We start from the raw sequence: 23454 nt of genomic DNA, 5'->3' as shown, positions 1-23454 counted from the left end.
ATTTTTAAAATGTATTTCTGGATTTCTTTTTTCTTTCTCTCCTTTGGTTTTTATTTTTTATTTTTACAAATTTGTTTTTACTTTTTCAATTTGTCTTCCCCAAGTTTTCAAGAGGAAATTCTATTCATAGTTGTGTATTATTAAAGGGTTGGGCTTATTTGTTTGTTTGTATTATTAAAGGGTTTGGCTAATTTTGTTTATTTGTATTTTTACAAAAATGTAATTTGATAATCATTTCCTTAAATTACTTATGTTAATGTTTATGAATAGCTTTCTTGTTTAGTAATTTGATAATCATTGTCTTAATACATATATTTAGTTATCATATTATATATTGTTAATATTGCTAAGTTCGTCCCAAGCGATAAAACCCAAAAGTCTTTTAGAAGATTCCAAGTCTCAATCACGCAACTTCCTTAGCGCTCCGTGCAACAACATCGCTACAAACATATACACCAAAACAAAAATTTTAATTCCCAATCATACGTAACGCGCCTTCATTTAAATAAGAGAGACATAGAAAGAGATTTAAAAAAAAAATTGTACCTAAGTAAGCAGCAAGAAGAGACGAGAAAAAAGCGATAACAACTTCTCTACGCATAAGAAGAGCCGCTATTCCTGCAAAACAACATTCGTACAACAACGATCGTCAAGAGATGTTTTGCCTTGCATATGTCCACAAAAAGTATTAAGTATAGTACTTGTTTCTTTATCAACCTAATTTGGAGATGAAGAAGAGCAAACGACGAATGAAGNATGAATAGCTTTCTTGTTTAGTAATTTGATAATCATTGTCTTAATACATATATTTAGTTGTTAATATTGCTAAGTTCGTCCCAAGCGATAAAACCCAAAAGTCTTTTAGAAGATTCCAAGTCTCAATCACGCAACTTCCTTAACGCTCCGTGCAATAACATCACTACAAACATATACCAAAACAAAAAAATTAATTCCCAAGTATACGTAACGCGCCTACATTTAAATAAGAGAGACATAGAAAGAGATTAAAAAAAAATTGTACTTAAGTAAGCAGCAAGAAGAGACGAGAAAAAAGCGATAACAACTTCTCTACGCATAAGAAGAGCCGATATTCCTGCAAAACAACATTCGTACAACAACGATCGTCAAGAGATATTTTGCCTTGCATTATGTCCACAAAAAGTATTAAGTATAGTACTTGTTTCTTTATCAACCTAATTTGGAGATGAAGAAGAGCAAACGACGAATGAAGGGGTAAACTTGATCAAGTCCTTTTTTAACAATCAAATTGTCGAGATAATCCGTAACCGGAAAACTCGCTAACAGCACTAAAAATGGTGTCGTCTGCTTGTACAGAGATATTAAGAAGAAGATGACAAAGACAGAAATGTAGTTCCCGATGAACTGGCTAACGTTTTCTTGAACTCTTGCCGTTGCCTCCGATTGTGACACCGGGAACGAGTAGAGTTCAGTTCTGCCGCTGAAAACGCTAAACAGCGGCGTTTTGTTTTTGTCTAGGTCACTCGTTGTTAGCTTACCAAAAGGATTGATTCTCAAGAGGGACAAGAGAATCCTCGCCCGTGAAACTATGGTGGAGTATGATGACGTGGAGACGGTGGCGGAGACCTCTTGTTTCTCTTTGTTCTGCATCATGTATATTCGCTAATCGTTCGCAAAGATATTTTTTCTTAGTTCCCTTTTTTGTTTTAATATGTTATGTAACTTTTTTTTTTGTTGGCAATGTGTGTTGTCTTTTTATATATAGATAGATTATGTTAGCAAATATTCAAAATTTGATTGCAGTTGTGTATTCAAAATATGATCATTAAATAATATATTTTTGCAGTTATCATTGTTACTTATTCTGTAAAATATTTCAAAGTAGCATTATAATGTCTAATATTAAATTTCATATAATATTTTTTGCAGTGATATTTACTCATTAATGGAATGCATGGTGTGGCAGTTTTTACTATTGGATAAATGTTACGAATCCATCAATATCATCCATGCTCTTCGTAAGGTAGCAAGTCGCGAATTTTTTAGAGTTAATGTACCAACGTGCCATTCAAATTAATTTTAGAGTTGATATTTTCGTGTCATTTTGATCAGGCCTTTACTTGAGCCCATTAATTAAGACAAAGTTAATTACCAGACAACTGAAAAATTTCAGAAAAAGAAAAAAGTTAACGCTAAGAGAAGCTTTGATTTAAAAGTTAAAACGATGAAAATCATTATAGAAAATAACTCTATATAATTTGTTCAAAAGAAAAAAAAAAAGGAACATAACTCTATAAATATGGTAATTGTACTTTATTTCTTTTGATACTCCGAAGTCCTAACGTTTACTATTTTGTGATCCGTTGACAAGAAAAGCTAACACTCCATTATGATGTAACATGTCTGTGATCATATGTGTATAACAATCCATTATGATGAAAGCCTCAATCAAATTCCTCACAAACTGAATTTGGTTTTCTCTTTGAAGTTTCAGTGAACAGTTTTCTTTTAATGTCGGCAATCAAATTGTAATTCAGGCTGATTACCTTCTTTTTTTTGTACTATATATAAAGTAACAAAAGCGACTATGAAAATGCTAGGAGCGTGAAGGGCGGCGATAACAAGTTTCAAAAGACTAAAATAAATTACATAATTTTAGTTAAGAGAACAAAAGGATAAAAGGAGTTGACGGCGTCATTGTAAAATGTCAAAAGAGACACGTGAAAGCCAATAAGGTCTCCTCGAAGTTTCATGGAAAAGACGACAGTTCAACTGACCTGACACATCACCCAACACTCATATGCCGCAGCTAACGGCGCTTCAACGGTAACGGCAACCGCCCATAATGCCCCCCTTCTCATTAAACAAATCAATACATATTTTTTGGTTTAACGAGTGACTAACAACAAATCAGGGTGAAAAATGCGGTTTGAAAAGGAGGAAAAAGGAGACTAATAAAAGAATAGATAGTGACTTCTGAAATGATTCAGACGATAGATGATAAGGAGTTTTATCTCTCTTGTCCTTAAACGAAAAAAGAAAAAAAGAGAGACACGAATGTGGAATAATAAGTGGTTCTTGTTTGGTTGCAGAGTTCCAATAAGGTGTTTTGTAATAAGCACACCTCCTACACGTGGCTCACGCGCCGCACCACAAAAAAAAAAACAAAAAAAAAAGCACTTGAACCCAAAAAAACAAAACTGGGACCTATTTCACGCGCTCATACGCGTGAGAACGACGATATCAGCGTCACACAGCCGACGAAACGCAACCATATTTATTTTCTATAGTGACTGTCTATCACGTTACGACATTTAACAGCGCCACCTGTCCCCATATTTGGTAACATGTGTCCAGGTGAAGCCACCTGCGTGGCTGCTTCACATTGGTTTGATTCTTTTAATACAAAAATATACTACTCCGGCTCTCCCATTATTATTACTAGGTTTTGAATCCAAATCATCCTGTGAGTTTATTTGATATATTTTAATAAAAATTATATATGATTGATTACAGTAATAAAAGATTATTTTATAAAAAAAATAAAATTAGAACTAAGGAAAAAAATTAAATTTTAGATACACAATTTTTTAAAATCTAAAAATCAGTTGTGTAATAAAATCAAATCTGATAAAAAAATCATAAATTTAACTTGACGTCCAGGCGAGGCAAATCAAATTGATGACCTCACATATCCTAAACCGTTTTCTTTGACCACCAAAAAAACGAAACAATTTTATAATCATGAAATTAACTCGTTTTCATATTTAATTGATCGCTACCACCTATGTTTTCGTGTTTTTTATGCAATGTTTTCTTATTCTTCATATTCTTTTTTGTTTTCATTGTCAAATTTTGTGTTAATTATCATCATAACTTTTACCGTTTGGTTCTTTGTTATACTCTTTTTCTTCTTCTTCTTCGTCAACTTCTTCACATTCTTCCACTGAAAAACCTTTTTTTAGACTACCACACAACTTCTTAACCCATCAAACTCCAAGAACAAAATCAAATAATAAACTTGGACGCTTGATAAATCAAGCTTTCCTACTCATTCTTTGTTGGAAGCATATTAATCTTATTTATAATGGTTCTGAACTATTGTCTAAAAAATTTCTAGTCGATGTGGGATATTGTGCTTAGTTCTTTGATTTCCATAAATTTAAAATTTTCTTTTTTCTAAAAAATTCTGTAAATTTAATAAATGTTAATGAATGACATGTCAAATCATGATAGGTTGTATAAAGTAATTATTAATATAGAAAATTTGGAAATTGTATAAAATGTTAATAAGTGATATGTCAAATTTCTATTGGTTGTTTAAAATCCTATGTGGACGGCCTTAGAAGCTTATAACTCCTATTTTTTATTAATATAGATTATTATTCTCATTTTTCTTTATGCTAAAACCTCTTTACCTTTTCATAACACAAAATTTTCACGAAGCTCTTCCTGGTTAGGATTATTGATATAACTAATGTTATCTTATTAGATATTCACCCGCGGTACACCGCAGAGCTATAATTATGTTTAGGCATGCATAATATAATTTATTTATTATTTTATTTAAATATGTAACTAATATGTTTTATATTTTTTAAATGTATGATAGTTTTACACACTAATATATTTAATTGTGTTCAAAGTTTTGATTGTTGTTGGAATACCATTATTCTATAATTCATATTGACCTCTGTTTATAGCATTATTATATTGTTATAAATTTATAATATCATTTGATTTGTCTTATAATTTACTATTGTCAACAATTATACAGTTTTTGTTATATTGTATTTTTATTAACAATGTATGGAATATATATTTTTAATACTATTATTTATTGTAATTATATAAGTATAATATAATATGACAAACATAATGTAGGTTGTTGCCTCTATATATCAATTTAACACTTTTTATTTATAGTTGTGCAATTAGATTAAAATGGTGTACTGTTTTACATTTGGATATTTTATTTGATGCATTTGTTATTTGTAAATTTTTTTGATCAAATGTCTATATAATAATAATGTATTTGGTATTAAAAAGCACTTCTTTGAAGAAGGTAGCAAAACTTAATAATTTGTGTTAGTTGGGGGGCTTCTTGGCAATTATATTATTTCTTGTCTTTTCGATTAAACAAAAAAAATTGTTTTGTTCGTCTCCACCGAGTAAATCTATTTGTCTCCAGAAAAAAAAAACTTTTCTTGTTTGTCTTATCATCTTCTCGAATCTGGCTTTTCAAAATCAGGGAAATCAGAAGTCAATTGCTATGATTCTTCTTTGTTTTAATCAGAAATGATAGATTATAAAATTTTACATTTAGAGGGAAGCTGCTATCTCCAAAATTCCATATCGTGGGTGAACTATTCTGAAATCGATTCCGTTCCTGGTAATTTAATATGTTCTTTCTGCTGTTGTTTTAAAAAAATTCCGATGATTTTGATGTTGGGTTTCCCATTCCATATCATGTTTCCACTCGAATATGGTAATATAAGGGTTTGTTATCACTTGTAGATCAGCGAATTTGGAAACATATCCGTGGAGATTTGAGGCTAAAAATAAAGTCAGCCATTGATTACATATTATCAGATATGGACAGCCATCGAGGATTTGAGCTAATATGATGTGTTCGAGGTAAATTAATCTGATATTTGTGTTGTAAATTTTTAATTGTTTCTGATATTGATGTTGGGTTTCACATGTCATAACCTCAAGCAACTTAGAGATGGTAATAGATTGATTGTTAATAAGATTTCCAATCATCAAATATGTAACCAATTTCGGAGAGGATTGCATCTAACACTAAAATGAAGGTTTGATTATCAGAGATGGGAGTCGCTTGAGGATTAAGCTAATACGCGGTGCAGGCAATATTCACGTTTATGTTCTATAAACATGAAAAACACACCATTGAGAAAGCTAAGTACAATTCACCTTTACAGATATCTTTCATTTAAGGCAGTTGTACTCATAGTGTTATTGAATAATGGTTTACTTTGTAGGTTTGTTGAAATTCTAAGCAATAATTAATAAAAGTGTCTGATACAGTATATATCTATATATCTATTTGAGAAGGTAATACTTTTGTAATAGAGGAAGCTATTTTAGTAGAAAAATCAAGCAACGATATTGTTAAAAATAAAGCTAATTGTGTTTTGTTTATTCATGTTGAAGTTCATACATGTAACAAACTATTTGCTACCAGGACTAATTGTCTTCCAGGTAAGTTTATTGAGGTTAGTATCTATAGATTCTTCATTCACTAAAATTATATTAACATATTTGAGTGTTTTCACTGCCTTAAATCATGGAAATTAAAGTGATTTGCAAACAGTATTATAACTTGGCTCTCAAACAAAATGAAATAAATTGTGTTTAACGGTCAACATAATTGTAGTAAACTGCGTATTGAATATGTGTTTTGAAAAAATTAAAAAATTACAATAACCAAAATATTGATTCATATTAGTCGTGACTGTCGATTATGATATGCTTCATTCATGGGAGGTGAATCAGTGGCCTTATGGAGAATGAGGCACGTGCATTTTGAATAAAACATAACAATTATATGAAAACTATTAAACTTAAATGTTTCCAACCTAGAAATTAAGTACCTACTAATATAATAAGGTGGGTCAAGTTTACCTTCGGAGAGGTAGCTGACTCAGTGTATGTTTTGGAAAACCTCCTTGAAAACAACATTAAGAAGCCTATTGACATACTTGCAAACCAAGTCCTTCTTCACTGATGCATGAATCTTTTTACTCTGAAATAATGAAACATAAAGATGCATTAGTAATATCAAGTCGTGTATGGCGTAAAAGTAAGCATTTAGTTTTACCATTGAATCCGACAAAACCAACTCTAGCGTTTCACCGGTGAGTTGGGTATATTGACGCCATGAATGGATGACCTTCACTTGGACCCTCCATGCGGTTTTGTAGGGTCGAACATCTTTCAAAAAGACAAAAGTAGCCGCCATAGAGAATTAAAATAGAGAGAATGTGTAAGAGTTAGTTTGATTGCTTATGCAGAGTGGAGTTTTAGGTTAGTATTATTTATAGGGATATGATTAGGTCGACCAACACGTTTGTTACGATACAAAAAAGATCCGATTTTAGCGAATAATTAAAGAGATCATAACGATCTTTGTTTTTAATGGTATGTTTATGTGATAGAAAATATTCTGATATTTAATTCTGTTTTGCTTGATTGATTTATAGGATACGCATTCAGTGGAAGAAAATATTTGGAAATCAAAAACTTGGAACACAAGTCTCGCTGATCCTTCGGAAGGCAATGAAATATCTATTTATTGTGTATTAGATTATTGAATAGAAACAATTGGCGGTGAAAATAATTGTGGGTTAGGAATAGGTAGAACTGAAATGGGCTTGGACCTTGATTTGTTAATGTTTATTTTCAAAAATGTATATATAGATATAGATATAGATTAGTTATTAGTTTATTACTAATTTTGTATAGGTAAAATAAAAAATCGAGTAACTTGATTTAATAAAAAGACCATCTAACTGAATTTGTTTATGTTTTGTACTTTAGTATTAAAGAATTGTTACTAGATGAATAATTTATAAATTTATATACAATTATAAAATTATGAAAATCAAAACATATGAATTTTGAAATAATAACTTTAATTATTTGATTTAAATTTTTCTATTTTTTATTTTCAACTCTATTTAAAACACAAAGTAAATTTTAAAATCTAAAACAAATCACTAAACAAATAACATAAGATTTTAATAAGTATTGTAAATTCTAAAACCAATAATATACAATTTTTATAAGTTATTAAAAAATAATAATTAAATAACATATAATTTTTGTTTAGATTTCTAAATCTATTAAAATTATAAAACTATTTTTAACAAAAATATTATCCAAATTAATGAAATGATGTTACTTATTTGGAAGCGGTGCGTCCGTAATTATTATTATTTTTTTTTCCTGAGGGCTTTTAATGCAGTGTGCTACTTATTTAAAAAAGAGAAGATGATTGAGATACTTATTTGTTGAGATTAATGAATGATGGGGGTTGTGGATGCTAAAGATAAAAAGTAATAGGACCAATAAGCACAATAGTGTGGCCGACTTGGAAATCGAATCGGGTGAGAAAAAAAAAAAAAGGAGGGAAAAAAATCTGGTTGGTTGGGATTGAGATTCTGGATGACGCTTATTATCAAGCGTGTGGGTTCCACCAATAAAAAGCGGCCGCCGCAGCTAATCTTGTTTCACACGTGTCTTATCTACCATGTGTATTTTAAATTGATTTTAATCTTGTTTCAGTGTAATTATTAAAATACTAGTATTTTTATTATTATTATATATTAAGATGTGACCCTGATATCCATATCTGCGACTAACCTGTATCTTATTAATTCTACCCATCCATCATCATCCATGACCATGTGTATATATGGAATTGGTGTGTGCCTATTTCTCGGCATTTTCATTTTTTTTCAAACTTTTGTAGTTTTTTTTAATCTGAAAATTAATCTTGTTGTAAAAAAAAAGGTCTCTGGTATTGAAAAAATTGTGGGAGATGGGGTTTATTATGGGGGAGCAAGATGATGAGATGAGGGGGCCAAAAATTAAAATACCTCAATTTACGGAGTCCTTCACGTAATTCAGTTGGATTGGTAAAATAATTTAGAAAAAAAAAACAATAATGGGAAAAGAAAAAAAAAACAATAATGAGACAGTGAGAATCAAACTTTATCGGACGGTGGAGATGCACGTGAAGACAACCAAGACTCCCGACATAAACCTCGTCAACACGGAATTTACATCCCATGCCACTTTCACACGCGCCAGATTCTCAAACACGCAACTTCTTACTCTCCGACTACGGTTTTCACTTAACAGTTTACAATAATAGTTCAAACCGGATTTTAGACCGGGTATATCACTATATCTTGAGCTATCATTTTTTTTTAATTCAACTGGACTATCATTTTTCTTATCTTGCGTATGGAAACTAATTTAATTCAACATTTGTAAAAGTCATGAAACTAATATTTTAAAAGGTGATAATTACTAAACAACTAAAATTTATTATCGAAGAAGTAAATTTTAATTTTGTTAAATAGTATGATTTTACTAAGCTTCTTGAGTTTATGAAGCTTCTTGAGTTTATGTTTATGGTTCTTGGCAGATTCTTGCGTTTTTGGCTGCGGTTTTGTTGATGGTGATGTCGGCGTTGAAAGCAGATTTGTGGGAGAGATATGGGTATGAGATGGAGAGAGATGAGACCGATGGTTTGATGATGTATGGGTGAAAGTACTCAGCTTGGTCGCAGTTTTTGAGAGTGAAGTTTTGGAAGAAGGAGTTCGTAGGGAGAGGAGATGAAAGGAGATCGGGAAGAGAGAAACAAATTGTTTCTTAATTTATTTGTCTTGAGCAAGACATTTCTTGAGGCGGTGGTGATGAGTAAGAGGAGGAGCGACGACAATTAGAGAGAGGAAAAGGAAGAAGAGAGATAACGAGGGCGACGCCAATTAGAGAGAGGAGAAGGAAGAAGAGAGATAACTGGGGTTAACGTCCGGTTTAACATTGTTAATAAAAAACCGATAATTTTTTATTAATAATTAATTAGATAAGCACGATAAAATTGGAATTTGAATTTTGTTGTAAAATCGTAGGTATTAAACTAACAACACTTATTGTTTTAGGTTTTAAATGACATATTTTTATTATTTCATGCACTTTTATTCTAATCCAAAACAGTTGGGTATTAAACGTCCAAATAAAAATAATTTTGGATCTTTTTGGCATTTTTCCCAAATAGAACGTAAATAACATGAGTGTTTCACTTGCTGTTTCATACTCTTAAAATATTAGTCAACTTTTTAACCATTAAATTAACTTGCGTGTATGAAAGCGTTTGAATATGATAAAAGATAAGAGTAAAACATTCCTTATTTTTGGAAAATAAATTTGTAAAAGTCATTTGGTCGCAGCTCGCTGTTAGTAAATAAGTACTTTTTTGAGAGGACGATGACTTTTGAAATAATACTACGAAGACTACAAAGTACTAGTACTATTTCTCATAAATATATACTAGTATTTTAATGTTTTTTCTGGCAAAAAGTGGGCGCCACCGTCTCTGATTCGGTCTCTTCTGAAAAGGATCACTCGCGCTGCTGTTGCTTGGCCGTCGGTGCCGCCTCACTCTTTTTATTTTCGGAATTAAGTATAGAAATAAAACTGAAATTATAAGATCCAACCACGTGGATAAGGAAAAAGAATCTAAGCCGTTGGATGTACACGCGAATAATGAAGAGATAGTTATTTTGACTCTTTTTGATTGCGGAGTTGGAGACAAGAATCTCAATCAAACCATCTCTTCTTCTCTGCCTCTCATTATGAAGCCGCTTTCTTTTTCTTTTCATCTCTCTCACAATCTTCCTCTTATACGTCGTCGTTTTCCCTTCTTCCAAACGTTAAATTTTTGCTCTTTCCTTAACATCGTTGAATCTAATTTACATTTTCAACACATCACGCCATCATTGTTTTCACTAATAGTAAATTTTGCTTTCCGAACAAAAAAAAACAAATATAATCAAATTCCATTTAAACCAGCCATCTAGAAACAATTGGCCAAAAGGATAATTTTATAAAAGAAAACACAATTAGGTCAAATGATGTTGTTTTTAGTCGAATTCAACTCCGAATCAATTCAATGTCATATTTAAAGAATATAAATAAATTATGTACTATTATAAACCAATATCTAGACTAGTTGTTTTGTTTAAGAGAATCTATTTACTCCTTTTTGTTTTAATCTTTGCCGACAAAAAATTGTTTACTCAATTATAAAGATCTTTTCCAAATAAAATTATACTCCTTCTAGCTATCCTTTATCGTCTTCTTTTCAAACGGAAGAAGAAGAATCTATCAAATTTAAAGTCTAGGTTCTCCCTTGCACAACCTAAATAGAGTGTCAAATGTTCATCTACAAAAATTAGCCCAAACAAAAAACAAATAGAGCCCTCTTGTAAGTCCGTACTGTATAAGTAGACCCTACTTAATGACGTAAGCGCGAAGAATTTTCTAACATACGCCGCAGAGAGAAGAAAAGACTGAGGGGCCCACACACGCCGGCTGCGTGTCTGCTGGAAACTTGGACCATTTGTTTTAAAAGCCCCGACGACGGCGACGACGACAGACTCAACTCAACTCAACTCAACTAACCCTTTTTTTAATCAATCTCACTTTTTTTATTTTAGATTTCTTTTACACCCTTCAACTTACACAATTAGTTGTGATTGTTTTATCTAATTTTATTATTTTGTTAACGATAATGGAAACGAAGGCCAATATAGAAGAAGCCGCCAGATAAAGTACATAAGCAGTAATTACTAATTTATGAAATTAGATTAGTTTAGATAACACCATTCTGAAGATTACCAAATTATTGATTGAAAATTTGGAAGAAGAACAAAAATTAAAAAAAAAAAACATAGGAGGAACAACATGGGTTGAAACCAAGTCGCAAAAAAAATTAAAAACACACAACAAAAGTTCAGATCTCCCCCGGTTATGTAATAATATGTACATAACGAACCATGTCAGCTAAAATTACAATTCTTCTCTCTCTCTCAGATATATTTTTTTTTTCTTCCTTTCTAAAAACTGATTAATAATTTCATCTGAGAGAGAAAAAAAACTAGGAGAAAACGATTTCTCTCAGCTCAAAAAAAAAAAAAGATAACGCATGCGCTTCGAATTGAAACGACACCGCTAAAACGCTCAGGCTTGTTCTGACGGAGGAGGCAAGTTTAGATCTAGATCTAACGGCTGTGACCTCTTCTCCAACCCTCCTTCGAAATCGACGACCGAGGACGAGTCAGAGTCGCTTTGGGCTCCTCCACAGGCAACCTTAGTCGCAGCATGCACCGCCGACGGCCTAAACACCGGAGTAGACTGACCACGACCTCCGTTTCCGATTCCCATCAGGTCCAAAAAGTAAACAGGACGCGCCATCGGGATCTGATAACACGCGCCGCCGCCGCCGCCTAGGCTAAGCTCGAGCTGCGGCGGAACATTTCCAGCAGTGGTAGACGGTACAACCGCCGTGGGAGGAGAAGCGCAGTCGAGCGTGCTGCTCTGGCTAGGACTGCGAGCGAAACCGGCAGGCACCTTCTGATCACTGAGCTCGAGGAAAGTGGGGAAATTGGTCTTAGCCTTAGCTCCACGAAAATCACGCGCCGCGGAATCGTAAGCACGCGCCGCTTCCTCGGCGGTATCGAAAGTACCAAGCCAGACGCGGGTTTTCTTGCCGGGATCACGGATCTCGGCGGCGTAACGGCCCCAAGGGCGCTTCCTAACGCCTCTGTAACGAATCTCCTTGGCATTATTAATATGGGTCTGGTTAGTAGTAGTAGCAGGGTCGGATTTCAAGCCCATCTTGGCCATATCGGTAGATAAGAGATTGAGAGTGGGTGTGATAATTGAAGGAAGAAGGAGGAAGGGGGAGAGAGGTTGTTTATATATAAGATGAGAGGTGAGGATGGGAGAGAGAGAGAGAGTAAAAGCGACGCTCCTTTCGGGGCGCTTTGTTGTGAGAACAGTCAAAGCCTGAAAATAGTTTTAGCGGCTTCTCTTAAAAAACACCAGCGGTTTTCATGGTTTTTTTTTTCTTTCTTTTCTCTCTTACCACCACTTATCTTTTGCCACGTGTATTTCTTTCCTTTTTACAATGAATTTTGCTTTTTTTTTCCATCAACCCTTCGTTTTTTTTTACCCCACCAAGCGTTTTTTTAAATTTCTGTTTGATCATCATTAAATTGTTGTATTTTACACTGTTAAATACATTGTCAAAAAAATAGATGTAGAATTAATTACTTTATATTTCTTTTAAATGATACTTTTATTTTTGTGTTGGGCATAATTTTATCATCACAAATACATAAATATAATTTATTTATTCAACACATATTTTGCTGGATAAAATCAGGGTAGATAAGAGTTTATCTTATAAGAGGAAAATCTTTCTGATTGGTTAAATGAACCGAGAATTTCGTGACTGACTCTGTCAAGAGACCGAAAATCTCGTGACTGACTCTGTCACGAGACCGAGAATCTCGCGACTATATTTGTCGATAGACCGAGAATCTCGCGACTAACGTTGTTGATGGACCAAAAGTCACGCGACTAGATCTGTTAAGAGACCAACAGTCTAACGACCAACTTTACTAATGGGCCAAGAGTCCTGTGACCGACCCTATCATAGATAGAGTCGGTAAGCCCAAGACAAATCTTAAGGGATTAGGGCAAAGGAGTCTCTATATAAGGAAAGCGACCTCCACGAGAGACACGGGAGAGCAACAAATCAAGAGACCTAAAACATAAGACACACGACTCAACTCTAGAACGCGGCTAGAGTTTATAGATTGATTCGCTGTGCCTTGAATTCTTGTATTTGAGCTAGAGACTTTGATCAATAAAAACAACTATTCAACATCTCTTTCTTGTTTCCGTAGTCTTTAAACAAATCGATTATTTTTGCCCAAACAGTTGGCGCTAGAAGGAGGGGCCTAGAGTAATCTACGTGAGATGATGGCAAACGAAAGTACCACGACCAATGTCGAAGCGATTGTCGTCGCTCAGCTGGAAGTCCTGACTGCCAGGATGAACGAGACGGTGCAGAAGCTGACGCAGATCGAGGCCGATAATGCTAGGCTACGTGAGGAGAACGCCTCACTAGTGACAACAGGAAGAATTTTTACTGAAGCAAGCTCAAGATTTCGTGACGTGCACGTCAGTCGGATGCAAGATCTCAATACAACTCCAGCAGCTACTCGAACGACGACCGCGACTGAAGACGGACGACTAGAGACTCCACAAGAGGAGAATAATGGAGAAAACCCTAGCATAAGACAAACCCGTGAGAACCTTGTTCAAGAAGAAAACACGGATCAACAACGAATCGTTAACGCGCCGCACGTTACAGGAGTCGAATATGAACAACACACCATGTCAGCCGAAGCCGCTTACTTGGAAACTATGCTTACAAAACGTTTGGGTGCAGTAGAAGCCATGATCGAACGACTGCCAGAAGTAGCTCCACCGATCCGAAAAAGCAACTTGCACTCGTATGCCGATACACCTTTTTCTCATGAAATTGCACTCACTGAGATGCCGAGAAAATTCATGTTACCAACAATGAAGATGTATGATGGAACATCCGATCCGGATGACCACATAACACAATACAAACAACGAATGTTCACGGCGGCCATCCAAAAAGAGTGCAGGGAAGCTACTATGTGCAAGGGTTTTGGCTCAATCCTAACAGGTGCAACACTTCAGTGGTTTATCAACCTGCCAAACGGCTCGATCAACTCGTTTGCATCATTGACAGATCTCTTCGTTGAGCAATTTGCAAGCAGCAAGAACCTCGAGAAAACAACGGATGACCTTTACGAGGTACGACAAAAGAGAGATGAGTCGTTGCATGCCTATGTGGGACGCTTCAACAAGGAAAAAGTATCGATCCCCAGTTGCAACACGTCAACTGCCATCTCCGCATTTAAAAGAGGATTGCTTCCTGACGGTGATTTGTACAAGGAACTGACGAAGTACCAATGCAGAACAATGGAAGACGTGCTCTCACGTGCGTGGGCGCAGATAAAGTGGGAGGAAGACTCAGCTTATCGCCAGCGACGTTCACCACGATCTGATTTCCATGTAGTGAGAAACGAAAGAACAAGTAGGGATGATAAGCCTTACCAAAGACCACATGACGAAAACACCATGAGTGAAAGAAGGAACACACGTCGAACATTGAACGAGGCTGACGACAGGAGACCTAAATCGACATCATGGCCAGATATTATTAACCTCTCGATCTCTCATACACATTTAGTCGGTGTATTGAAAGAGATGGGTGGAAACGTGAGATGGCCTCCAAAAATGAAAGCACTTGACAATAGGCGTGACACCTCGAAGTGATGTGAGTTCCACAACGATCAGGGCCACAAAACAGAATATTGCATCTCATTGAAGATGGAAGTGAATGAGCTGCTTAAAAAAGGTCACTTTAGGGAATACTTGTCAGATAAAACCCATAATCGCATGGATAGCGAGAGCGACAAGCAAATAGCAATTGCGAACGCCCTAGTTTTGCCTCCAAAACATGATCGAGTCATCAATGTTATCTCTGGAGGATCAGAGATAAGTGGGATAACTCACTCAGCTACGAAAAGAAACACTAGAGCTGTCAAGAACTCTCAAAACACTGGACTTGCTACGAAAGGCGATACACCGTCATACACCATAACTTTTACGACTGATGAGAGCAGTGTACCAACCCTGCATCACGATACTTTAGTCATACAACTAACATTGGCTAACTGTTTGATGAAGAGGATATTAATCGACAATGGAAGCTCAACTAACATCCTTTATATGCAAGCATATAAGGAGTTGGGTCTCGACGAAGGAGGGCTGACACGAAAATCTATTCCATTAGTTGGGTTCAGCGGTGAGGTCAAGCAGAGTATTAGCGAAGTGACGCTTCCAGTGTATGGAGAGGGAGTTAACAAACACACTAAATTTTTAGTAGTAGATTGTGCTTCGGCTTATAATGCTATTATGGCATGCCCCTGGATTCACGACATGGGAGCTATTCCATCGACTCTACACCAAACTATCAAATTTCCCACCCCATGGGGAGTGAAAGAGATAGTAAGGGAACCAGAAAGTTCACGTTCATGCTATCAAACTACCTTAAAAAGTAAAGATCAACAGTTATAGCAATTACAGAGGCTACCGCTGGTACTTCACAGGGAAGAACCAGAGGTGGAACAGTTGGATGAGATGCCATTACTCGAAGACGATCCTAACAAGCGGGTGAACATGAGTTCAAAACTAGCAGCCGACATACAAAAGAGGTTTATCGACTTCTTTTAATCATACGCCAGCTGCTTTGAACCTTCAAACAAAACAATTGTGAAACTATTGAAGAAACGTATGGAAAAGTCAAAAGGAAAGTGGGTAGAATAGATTCCAGGCATATTGTAGGCTTACCGCACCATCACTAAGTGATCGACTTACAAAAAACCGTTTTCTCTAATGTATGGGATGGAAACAGTAATGCCATGTGAAGTAGGCGTGACTACGGCACGAACCGAGCACCCTAACTTGCAGAAAAACGAAGAGTTGATGAGTCTCAATCTCGATCCATTAGACGAGAAACGAGAAGCAGCGAAAATCAAAAATTTATGTTATCAACAGGAAGCAGCTAAAAGTTACGACGCGGACACTCCAAGAGGAGACTGGATCTTGCGACGTACTTTTCAAAATACAAGGGAACAAGGATCTGGGAAACTCGGTCTCACCTTGGAGGTCCTTACAAGGTCACTGAAGTTCGTGGGTCAGGAGCCTATTTTGCCAATGATTAACACTACACGTCCCATGTTATGGACAACGTTTTCAATAATATGTTACTGTCACATAAAGTGTGTCACTAGCACAAGACTCAACCGTGTCACGAGCACGAGACTTAAATGTGTCACGAGCACGAGACTCAAGCGTGTCACGAGCACGAGTCTTGAACATGTCACGAGCACAAGACTTGAACGTGTCACAAGCACAAGTCTTGGACGTGTCACGAGCACAAGATTTAATTGTGCCACGAGCACGAGACATGGACTATATGTCATGAGCATTGATAAAATAGCATGTGCGTGTCATAGACACGAGACGTGGATCTTTGTCACGTACACAAAGATAATGTCGCGAGCATATAAGTAATGTCAATACCACATGACGTATGTAATGCCATGAGCATGTGAACAGTGCTATGAGCACAAGGCATAAAAAATGTCATGAACAATGTAATTAAGGAAGTGAGCACGTGACAGTTGTGGAACACCTGACTGTCACGAGCACAAGCACTCAAACGATGTTATGAACATTGCTATTAAGGAAGTGAGCAGCAAGTGACAGTTATGTTCCTGACTGTCACGAGCAAAAGATACAAACGATGTCATGAACATTATTATTAAAGAGTTGTGTACGTGATAGTTATGAAACACCTGCCTGTCTCGAGCACAAGACAATTAAAATGTTTCATGAACACAAGACACAAAGAATGTGTTGAGCATTGTGATTTCAAAAATAATGTTGTGACTGTAATGGGCACAAGACATGAAGTTGTGTCATGAACACATAAATAATGCCATGAGCATTGTTACTGCAAAAAGCGAGCGCACGGTATAAACAATGTGTCACAAGCACAAGATTTTAATGTGTCACGAACACTAAACATAAACAACGTCAAAAACATCGTTATTGAAGAACATAAAAGCACGTTACTGTTATGGAACATGTGACTGTCACAAGCAAAGAACATTAAAATGTTCATAACATTGTTTATGTAAGAAAAACCACGTGACAGTTAAGGTCATGACAGTTGTGGAGCACCCTACTGTCAAGAGCACATATCATAAACAATGTCACGAACATTGTTTATTAAAGAGGAGCATGTGACAGTTACGAAACACCTCATTGTCATGACCTCGAGATATAAGTAATATGTCATAAACATTGAAGTTAAAGAAAGAAAACACGTGACTAGTTATGAAACACCAGGCTGTCACGCGCACAAGACGATAATTTGTGTCATAAGCAACCATGTGACTGTCGTGAGCACAAGACTCACGCCATGAGCGCGTGACATGGACGATGTTATGAACACGCGACATGAATAGCGGCAGTCACACGTGACACAAATGGTAGCAGAGGCGTGCAACATGAACTATTTCTTGAGCACGTAACGACGCGTGATATAGGCGATGTGATGAGCATACAACGCGAATCGTGTCACGAGCACAAAACATTGACAATGTCATGAACATTGTTATTAAAGAAGCGAGCACGTGACAATTATGGAACACCTGACTGTCACGAGCGCAAGACATGAACAATGTCGAGAACGCACGACATAAATGCTGTTGGAAGCACATGATGTGACTAATTCCTTGAGCACACGATAGAAATCGCGTCATGAGCGTAATCATGATGACAAGATGTTGAGAGCATGAAACTCACGCCATTAGCTTTTAACATGAGCAATGTCATGAACATGTGACATGAATGGTGTCAGAGGCACGTGACATGAACAACGTCGTGAACACAAAACAATCATGTGACATGGCACAAAGCAGTAGATGTGTCAACAAATAAGTATCATTTTATGTTTCATGTCACGAGACAGATCATGTCACAAATGTGAGACCTAAGTTGTGTCTCACGCACAAGATAAGAAATTGTTTGTTATGTACATCCTCACATGTGGAGATTATCGTACAGTAAGAGAATGTTATCATATATAAGATCAATGCCACGAGCAAGTCTTATGACTGACAAGAATGTCAGAACCTACAAAATGGTCATGGCACATATAGTCAAGTACAAAAATGATCCCAGTCAGGACGTGTTAAGGACTCAACATTGTCTCTACGGAGTCACTATTCGATAAAGCTGCTATGGTGACGTCACAAGCCGTTACAAATCATTTCAAAAGGTACATGACTTTGAGATTTTGTTGGCTGGAAAAATAATACCATTGTTTTTAACAACTCTCTAAATTCTTACTAATAAAATAGAGAATATGGGCTAACTGTTGGGCATAATTTTATCATCATAAATACATAAATATAATTTATTTATTCAACACATATTTTGCTGGATAAAATCAGCGTAGATAAGAGTTTATCTTATAAGAGGAAAATCTTCCTGATTGGTTCAATGAACTGAGAATCTCGTGACTGACTCTGTTAAGAGACCGAAAATCTCGTGACTCTGTCACGAGACCGAGAATCTCGCGACTAACTTTGTCGAAGGACCGAAAGTCACGCGACTAGATCTGTTAAGAGACCAAGAGTCTAACGACCGACTTTACTAATGGGCCAAGAGTCCCGTGACCAACCCTATCATAGATAGAGTCGGTAAGCCCAAGACAAATCCTAAGGGATTAGGGCAAATGAGTCTCTATATAAGGAGAGCGGCCTCCACGTGAGACAGGGGAGAGCAACAAATCAAGAGATCTAAAACACAAGACACACGACTCAACTCTAGAACGCGACTAGGGTTTATAGATTGATTCGCTGTGCCTTGAATTCTTGTATTTGAGCTCGAGACTTTGATCAATAAAAACAATTATTTAACATATGTTTCTTGTTTCCGTAGTCTTTAAAGGAATCGATTATTTTTGTCCAAATGCTCTGTATCTTATTTTTTTATTGATGAATATTTTAGCAATAAAAAAATTAAACGAAACAATCTTTGCATTAAACTTTTCTTATGACATAAAATCAAGAAAATAACACTTAATGAGGAACTTTTTTTTAATCGATTAGTTTTAGATACATTGCTTATCTGATGTACTAAACTTTTGATACAATGTAAGATACACTTTCTAGTTACAATGTAACAAAAATTAGATACATGGGTTCAAAAGGAAAAAAAAGAAGAAGAAGAAATCCGGACAAATTTGTTTGACGTATTAAATGGAGATGCGTGGAGTTTGCTGTTTGCCCACACAATGTATTCCCCATAAATGCTGATAAGATTTCGATTTTTTTTTTTTTTAACCAAGGTTCCCAATTAAGAATGTAATCCCATATCATAATATAATGTCTATGGTTAAACAAAATTTCTGATTCAAGAACTCTTTTTTTTTTTTTTTTTGCTTGGTTCCGTTTGCTCACGTGATTTAGGATCTAATTAAAAGCTGGCTTTCCTCTTAACAGATAGGCAGTGAGTACAACTAACTTGAATTTTGCACGCTTTGTTATGAGATTGTTTCAAATGAGAGAGCTTATTTATCACCCACACAACATGTACAACAAACCTTGTTGCCATATATATGCACAAAGTATAAAGTTTTAAACTTATGATTGACTGGACTCAGTATGTTTTCCCTTAATAGTTAATATGTTTGACTCCAAGTTAATGCTATTGAGAAAAAAGAAAAAAAAAACTGAAAAAATCTGTGAGTCATTTCATTTACTCAGTAACTATGTTTTCATATAATATCTCAAATTTTCTTTTCGAAAATGAGTAAAGTGAATTATAAATGTATGCATAATACTCTAGTTTTCTCAAAATTTTGTTTGAAATTAAAATTACCATTTATATGAGTACATCTAACATAGTTTTAAAAAAAAGAGAGGAGAGTAGTAAATTTTTAAAAAAACTACAAGGAAATAAATTGAGCAGCGGCGCCTGAAAAGCAGAGAGAAAGGAACCAAAACAAAACAATAAATAATATTGGATGACGCAAAATTGTAAAAAAATATACGTGGCGACATCAGGAGGACGCGCGGCTAAGTAAACGCGTTTCAATGTAGGAGAGTGAATCTCACCGCTAATCACGTGCCGACGGCGATCGCGTGAAAGAAATAGAGCGTTAATGCGTGACTTGTTCGACTCTAGCTCCATTTTCAACTTTGAGTTTGACTGCTTTATTTTTCTTTAATTTTATTTTTATTTTTATTTTTTCCCAATAAAAAATAAAAAATTGAAAAGCTACATAGCCGCCCCTTCGCCCGAAAAAAACAAACATGAGCCCACAACGCACTCGAGTATTTAAATAATAAAAGAAATTTAAAAATTTAAAGTGTTTTGTTATCTTTGGTTTTTTATAAAAGATGTATAGTGCCACGTGGTCAACGCGACGCGTGGAGAATGATTATGGAGAGAGAGAGAATGGTGGCCGCGTCGGCTAACCGTGAGAGAGATCCTAACGGCGGTGGGCCCGCCGTTTGTTTTGTTTCCTAAAAGACGGACGGTAATTTTACTTTACATTGACGACGGCACATGAAGACGTCTTCATTATAAAAAGCTTGGTTTAAAATTTAATTTAATTTAATTCTTCTGGCTACTTAGTTTTTTTTTCTGAAATATATTTTTTTTTAAATATGTCTTCGCCACAGCTATATATGTCTTCACGCCATGGATAAGGGCATCATTTTAGGGGAACAATTTTGGGTGTTTTTAAAGTAAAAATATTATAAAAATAATGTAAGATTATTAGTTTAAATCTTTTGTTAAAAAGTTAATTATTAAGAAAATATGTTTAATATTATAAGATTTAATAATATAATATTCTTAAACATAATATAATTATAAAAACTTATAAATTAATATTTAAATTGTATACTTATATAAAAGCAATGTATACTTATAAATTAATATAATATTTTTAAACATATTACAATTATAAAAACATATAAATTGCATACTTATATAAAAGCAATTGTATACTTATAAATTAATATAATATTCTTAAACATATTATAATTATAAAAACTTATAAATTAATATTTAAATTGCATACTTATATAAAACCAATTGTATAATTATAAATTAATATAATATTTTTAAACATATTACAATTATAAAAACTTATAAATTAATATTTAAATTGCATACTTATATAAAAGCAATTGTATACTTATAAATTAATATAATATTCTTAAACATATTACAATTATAAAAATTTATAATATAATATTCTTAAACACTCTTTTAATTTGTGAAAAATTGTTTGCAAAAAATTGTATTCATTCATAATTTGCCACATCAATTTAGAACTAAGCCAAAATCAATTCTATATCAATAATTAAAAAAGAGTTCTAAATTATTATTCATTATTTTTCTAATTTTTTTGAGTTTAGAACACCAAAAATGTTTTCTCTATAATAATGGCTTAATGGATTGGATTTTTCTCGGGCCACAGAATCTGCTCGTTTATCAGAATATTTTTAAATAAAATACCATTATTTTACTATATTATCTTCTTTTTCTTTGTTAATTATTATCGTTATCTTTACGTTTCACAAGGTGTAACAACAGTTAATTGATTATCAAGATACTGTTTTAGTATTTCTTAAACATGATTATTGAACTACGTAGCAGCTTCCCATACATATATGTCGTCGGTCTCTTTTTTTTTCGTCATCTGATGTAAATATTGATAATAAACGTGAAGGAGACATAAATTACGAACTTCAGCCAGCGGAGAGATGAATTAGCCCTGAGAGTTCGATTTATTCGGTTGGTTCGGTTCGGTTATTTCAATTTTTCGGTTTTTTCAATTATTAAAATGTATACCGAATTAAACCGAAATTAAAAACGGTTCGGATCGGTTCGGTTTTCGGGTTATTCGGTTTTTGGATATAAAAACCAAAAAAAACGATTTTCATTGTTAAGTCAAAAATAAATGGGCCAAACTAAAATAAAAGCTCGTTACTTAACATAGAAAATAAAGATCTGTAATAAAACAAAAATAAAATAAAAGCACTCCTTGTGTTGCCCTAGCCGCTAGCCGCAAGCCACAAGAGATAGTTTGTTCTGTGAACGGTGATCGGAGAAGAAGGAAAATAATTGGAGAAGGACATATGAAAAGAAAAGAAGAATATTAGAGAAGAAGAATAATAAAAATGATAAGGAGAGGAAGGAGAAGATGGAGATGATGGGAGAAGATTGGAGGAGAAAAAAGAGTATGAATAATAAAAATAATAAGAGAGTAAAAGAAAAATAATAAGGAGCAGAAGACTATGCCCTCGTCACCGTTGAGCCGGAGCCATTGTTCGTGAGAAGTGAAGAGTTGTTCGTTAAACTCTTTTTTTGTATAATAAAGAGTTCTCAGAGAATCTCACCAGAATTGTTGTTTTCTCTCTCTATCGAATATATGTCTAGTTCGTGAAAAAACAAAAAAAAAAGACGAAGAAGTGGTCAATCATCAATGTATTAAGGTTTAGACTTTAGATTTAGTTCGATTAACCGTTCGGTTCAGAGAACCGATTTTAATTTTAGAAGTTGCCGATCGGTTCTGCCCTAATAACCGAACCCAAACCAAATACTCAAAATTTCGGTTCGGCTCGGTTCGGTTATTTCGGTTCGGTTTTTTATCCTAGGGCTAACATGAATATCTCTAAAGTCGACTTCGAACTCATAACATCTTAGACTTCCAAATATGTGTTAACCACTACATTACAACGCATTTTTGAAAATTGATGCTTTTAAAACTTATATATTTTCATGATGCTTAAAGCACCAGCTTCACGGACTTTAATCACGGGCCAAACCTGCGAGGGAGACTAAACTAACAGACGAAATAAAAGTCTCCGGAAACTAAACTGAGAGCTAAAAACCATTAAACATATAAAGCAGAAAATATAAGCTTCAAACTAAAAGAAATTGCAACCAAAGTTTAAACACAATAGCACCGAAACTTCAATCCTTAGAGAGACGCTAGCTCAAAATTAACTTCTTCTTCTAAAAATCCTAAGAATAAGACTTATCGATGCCCTCTGGCATACCAAAGATATGTCGTCGGTCTCTATGTCAAATTTTTTTTTTATAAAACTAAAATTTTAGTTTTGGTCGGCAATTTTCTTTTTGATTTTGATTTTTTTTTTTTTTTTTTTTTTTTTT

The 23454-nt window shown here is 34.6% G+C and overlaps 3 protein-coding genes and 2 long non-coding RNA genes across 6 annotated transcripts; 3 read left to right on the top strand and 2 right to left on the bottom strand.

Annotated features, from left to right (window-relative positions):
• LOC104765346 (PRA1 family protein H-like) lies at window positions 400–1632 on the bottom strand. The gene is made up of 4 exons (XM_019240829.1): window positions 1194–1632; window positions 1022–1093; window positions 547–618; window positions 400–440 (listed from the first exon to the last, which is right to left on the bottom strand). Exons 1-4 carry the CDS (start codon window positions 1630–1632, stop codon window positions 400–402), a joined length of 624 nt encoding a protein of 207 aa, XP_019096374.1.
• Window positions 5166–7429, top strand: LOC104765345. Of its 2 annotated transcripts, XR_763869.2 has the most exons (5): window positions 5166–5371; window positions 5497–5616; window positions 5809–6057; window positions 6157–6218; window positions 7206–7429. It is a non-coding gene; the product is annotated as an uncharacterized LOC104765345 (long non-coding RNA). The 2 variants fall into 2 exon arrangements; XR_763868.2 differs by having other exon boundaries at window positions 6157–7429.
• Window positions 8911–9769, top strand: LOC104765344. Its single transcript, XR_763867.1, has 2 exons — window positions 8911–9029; window positions 9158–9769. It is a non-coding gene; the product is annotated as an uncharacterized LOC104765344 (long non-coding RNA).
• On the bottom strand, window positions 11394–12551 carry LOC104765343 (ethylene-responsive transcription factor 4). Its single transcript, XM_010489039.2, has one exon. It carries the CDS (start codon window positions 12418–12420, stop codon window positions 11755–11757), a length of 666 nt encoding a protein of 221 aa, XP_010487341.1. The 5' UTR covers window positions 12421–12551; the 3' UTR covers window positions 11394–11754.
• LOC104767523 lies at window positions 15013–15918 on the top strand. The gene is made up of 2 exons (XM_010491537.1): window positions 15013–15693; window positions 15772–15918. The coding sequence occupies exons 1-2, from the start codon at window positions 15013–15015 to the stop codon at window positions 15916–15918; spliced, it is 828 nt and encodes a 275-aa protein (XP_010489839.1).

This window comes from Camelina sativa, chromosome 19 (assembly GCF_000633955.1).
Source record: "Camelina sativa cultivar DH55 chromosome 19, Cs, whole genome shotgun sequence".
Lineage (NCBI taxonomy): Eukaryota > Viridiplantae > Streptophyta > Magnoliopsida > Brassicales > Brassicaceae > Camelina > Camelina sativa.
The sequence above is the reverse complement of the archived record's forward strand: the minus strand, read 5'-3'. Positions and strand labels throughout refer to the sequence as shown.

Coding starts and splice junctions, on each gene's coding strand:
- LOC104765346 (XM_019240829.1), bottom strand. CDS start 1,632: ATGATGCAGAACAAAGAGAAACAAGAGGTCTCCGCCACCGTCTCCACG. Junction 1,094..1,193: donor CTTCTTCATCTCCAAATTAG/GTTGATAAAGAA, acceptor GTTGTTTTGCAG/GAATATCGGCTCTTCTTATG. Junction 619..1,021: donor TCTTCTTGCTGCTTACTTAA/GTACAATTTTTT, acceptor GTTGTTTTGCAG/GAATAGCGGCTCTTCTTATG.
- LOC104767523 (XM_010491537.1), top strand. CDS start 15,013: ATGGAAGTGAATGAGCTGCTTAAAAAAGGTCACTTTAGGGAATACTTG. Junction 15,694..15,771: donor CATGGGGAGTGAAAGAGATA/GTAAGGGAACCA, acceptor TAGCAATTACAG/AGGCTACCGCTGGTACTTCA.
- LOC104765343 (XM_010489039.2), bottom strand. CDS start 12,420: ATGGCCAAGATGGGCTTGAAATCCGACCCTGCTACTACTACTAACCAG.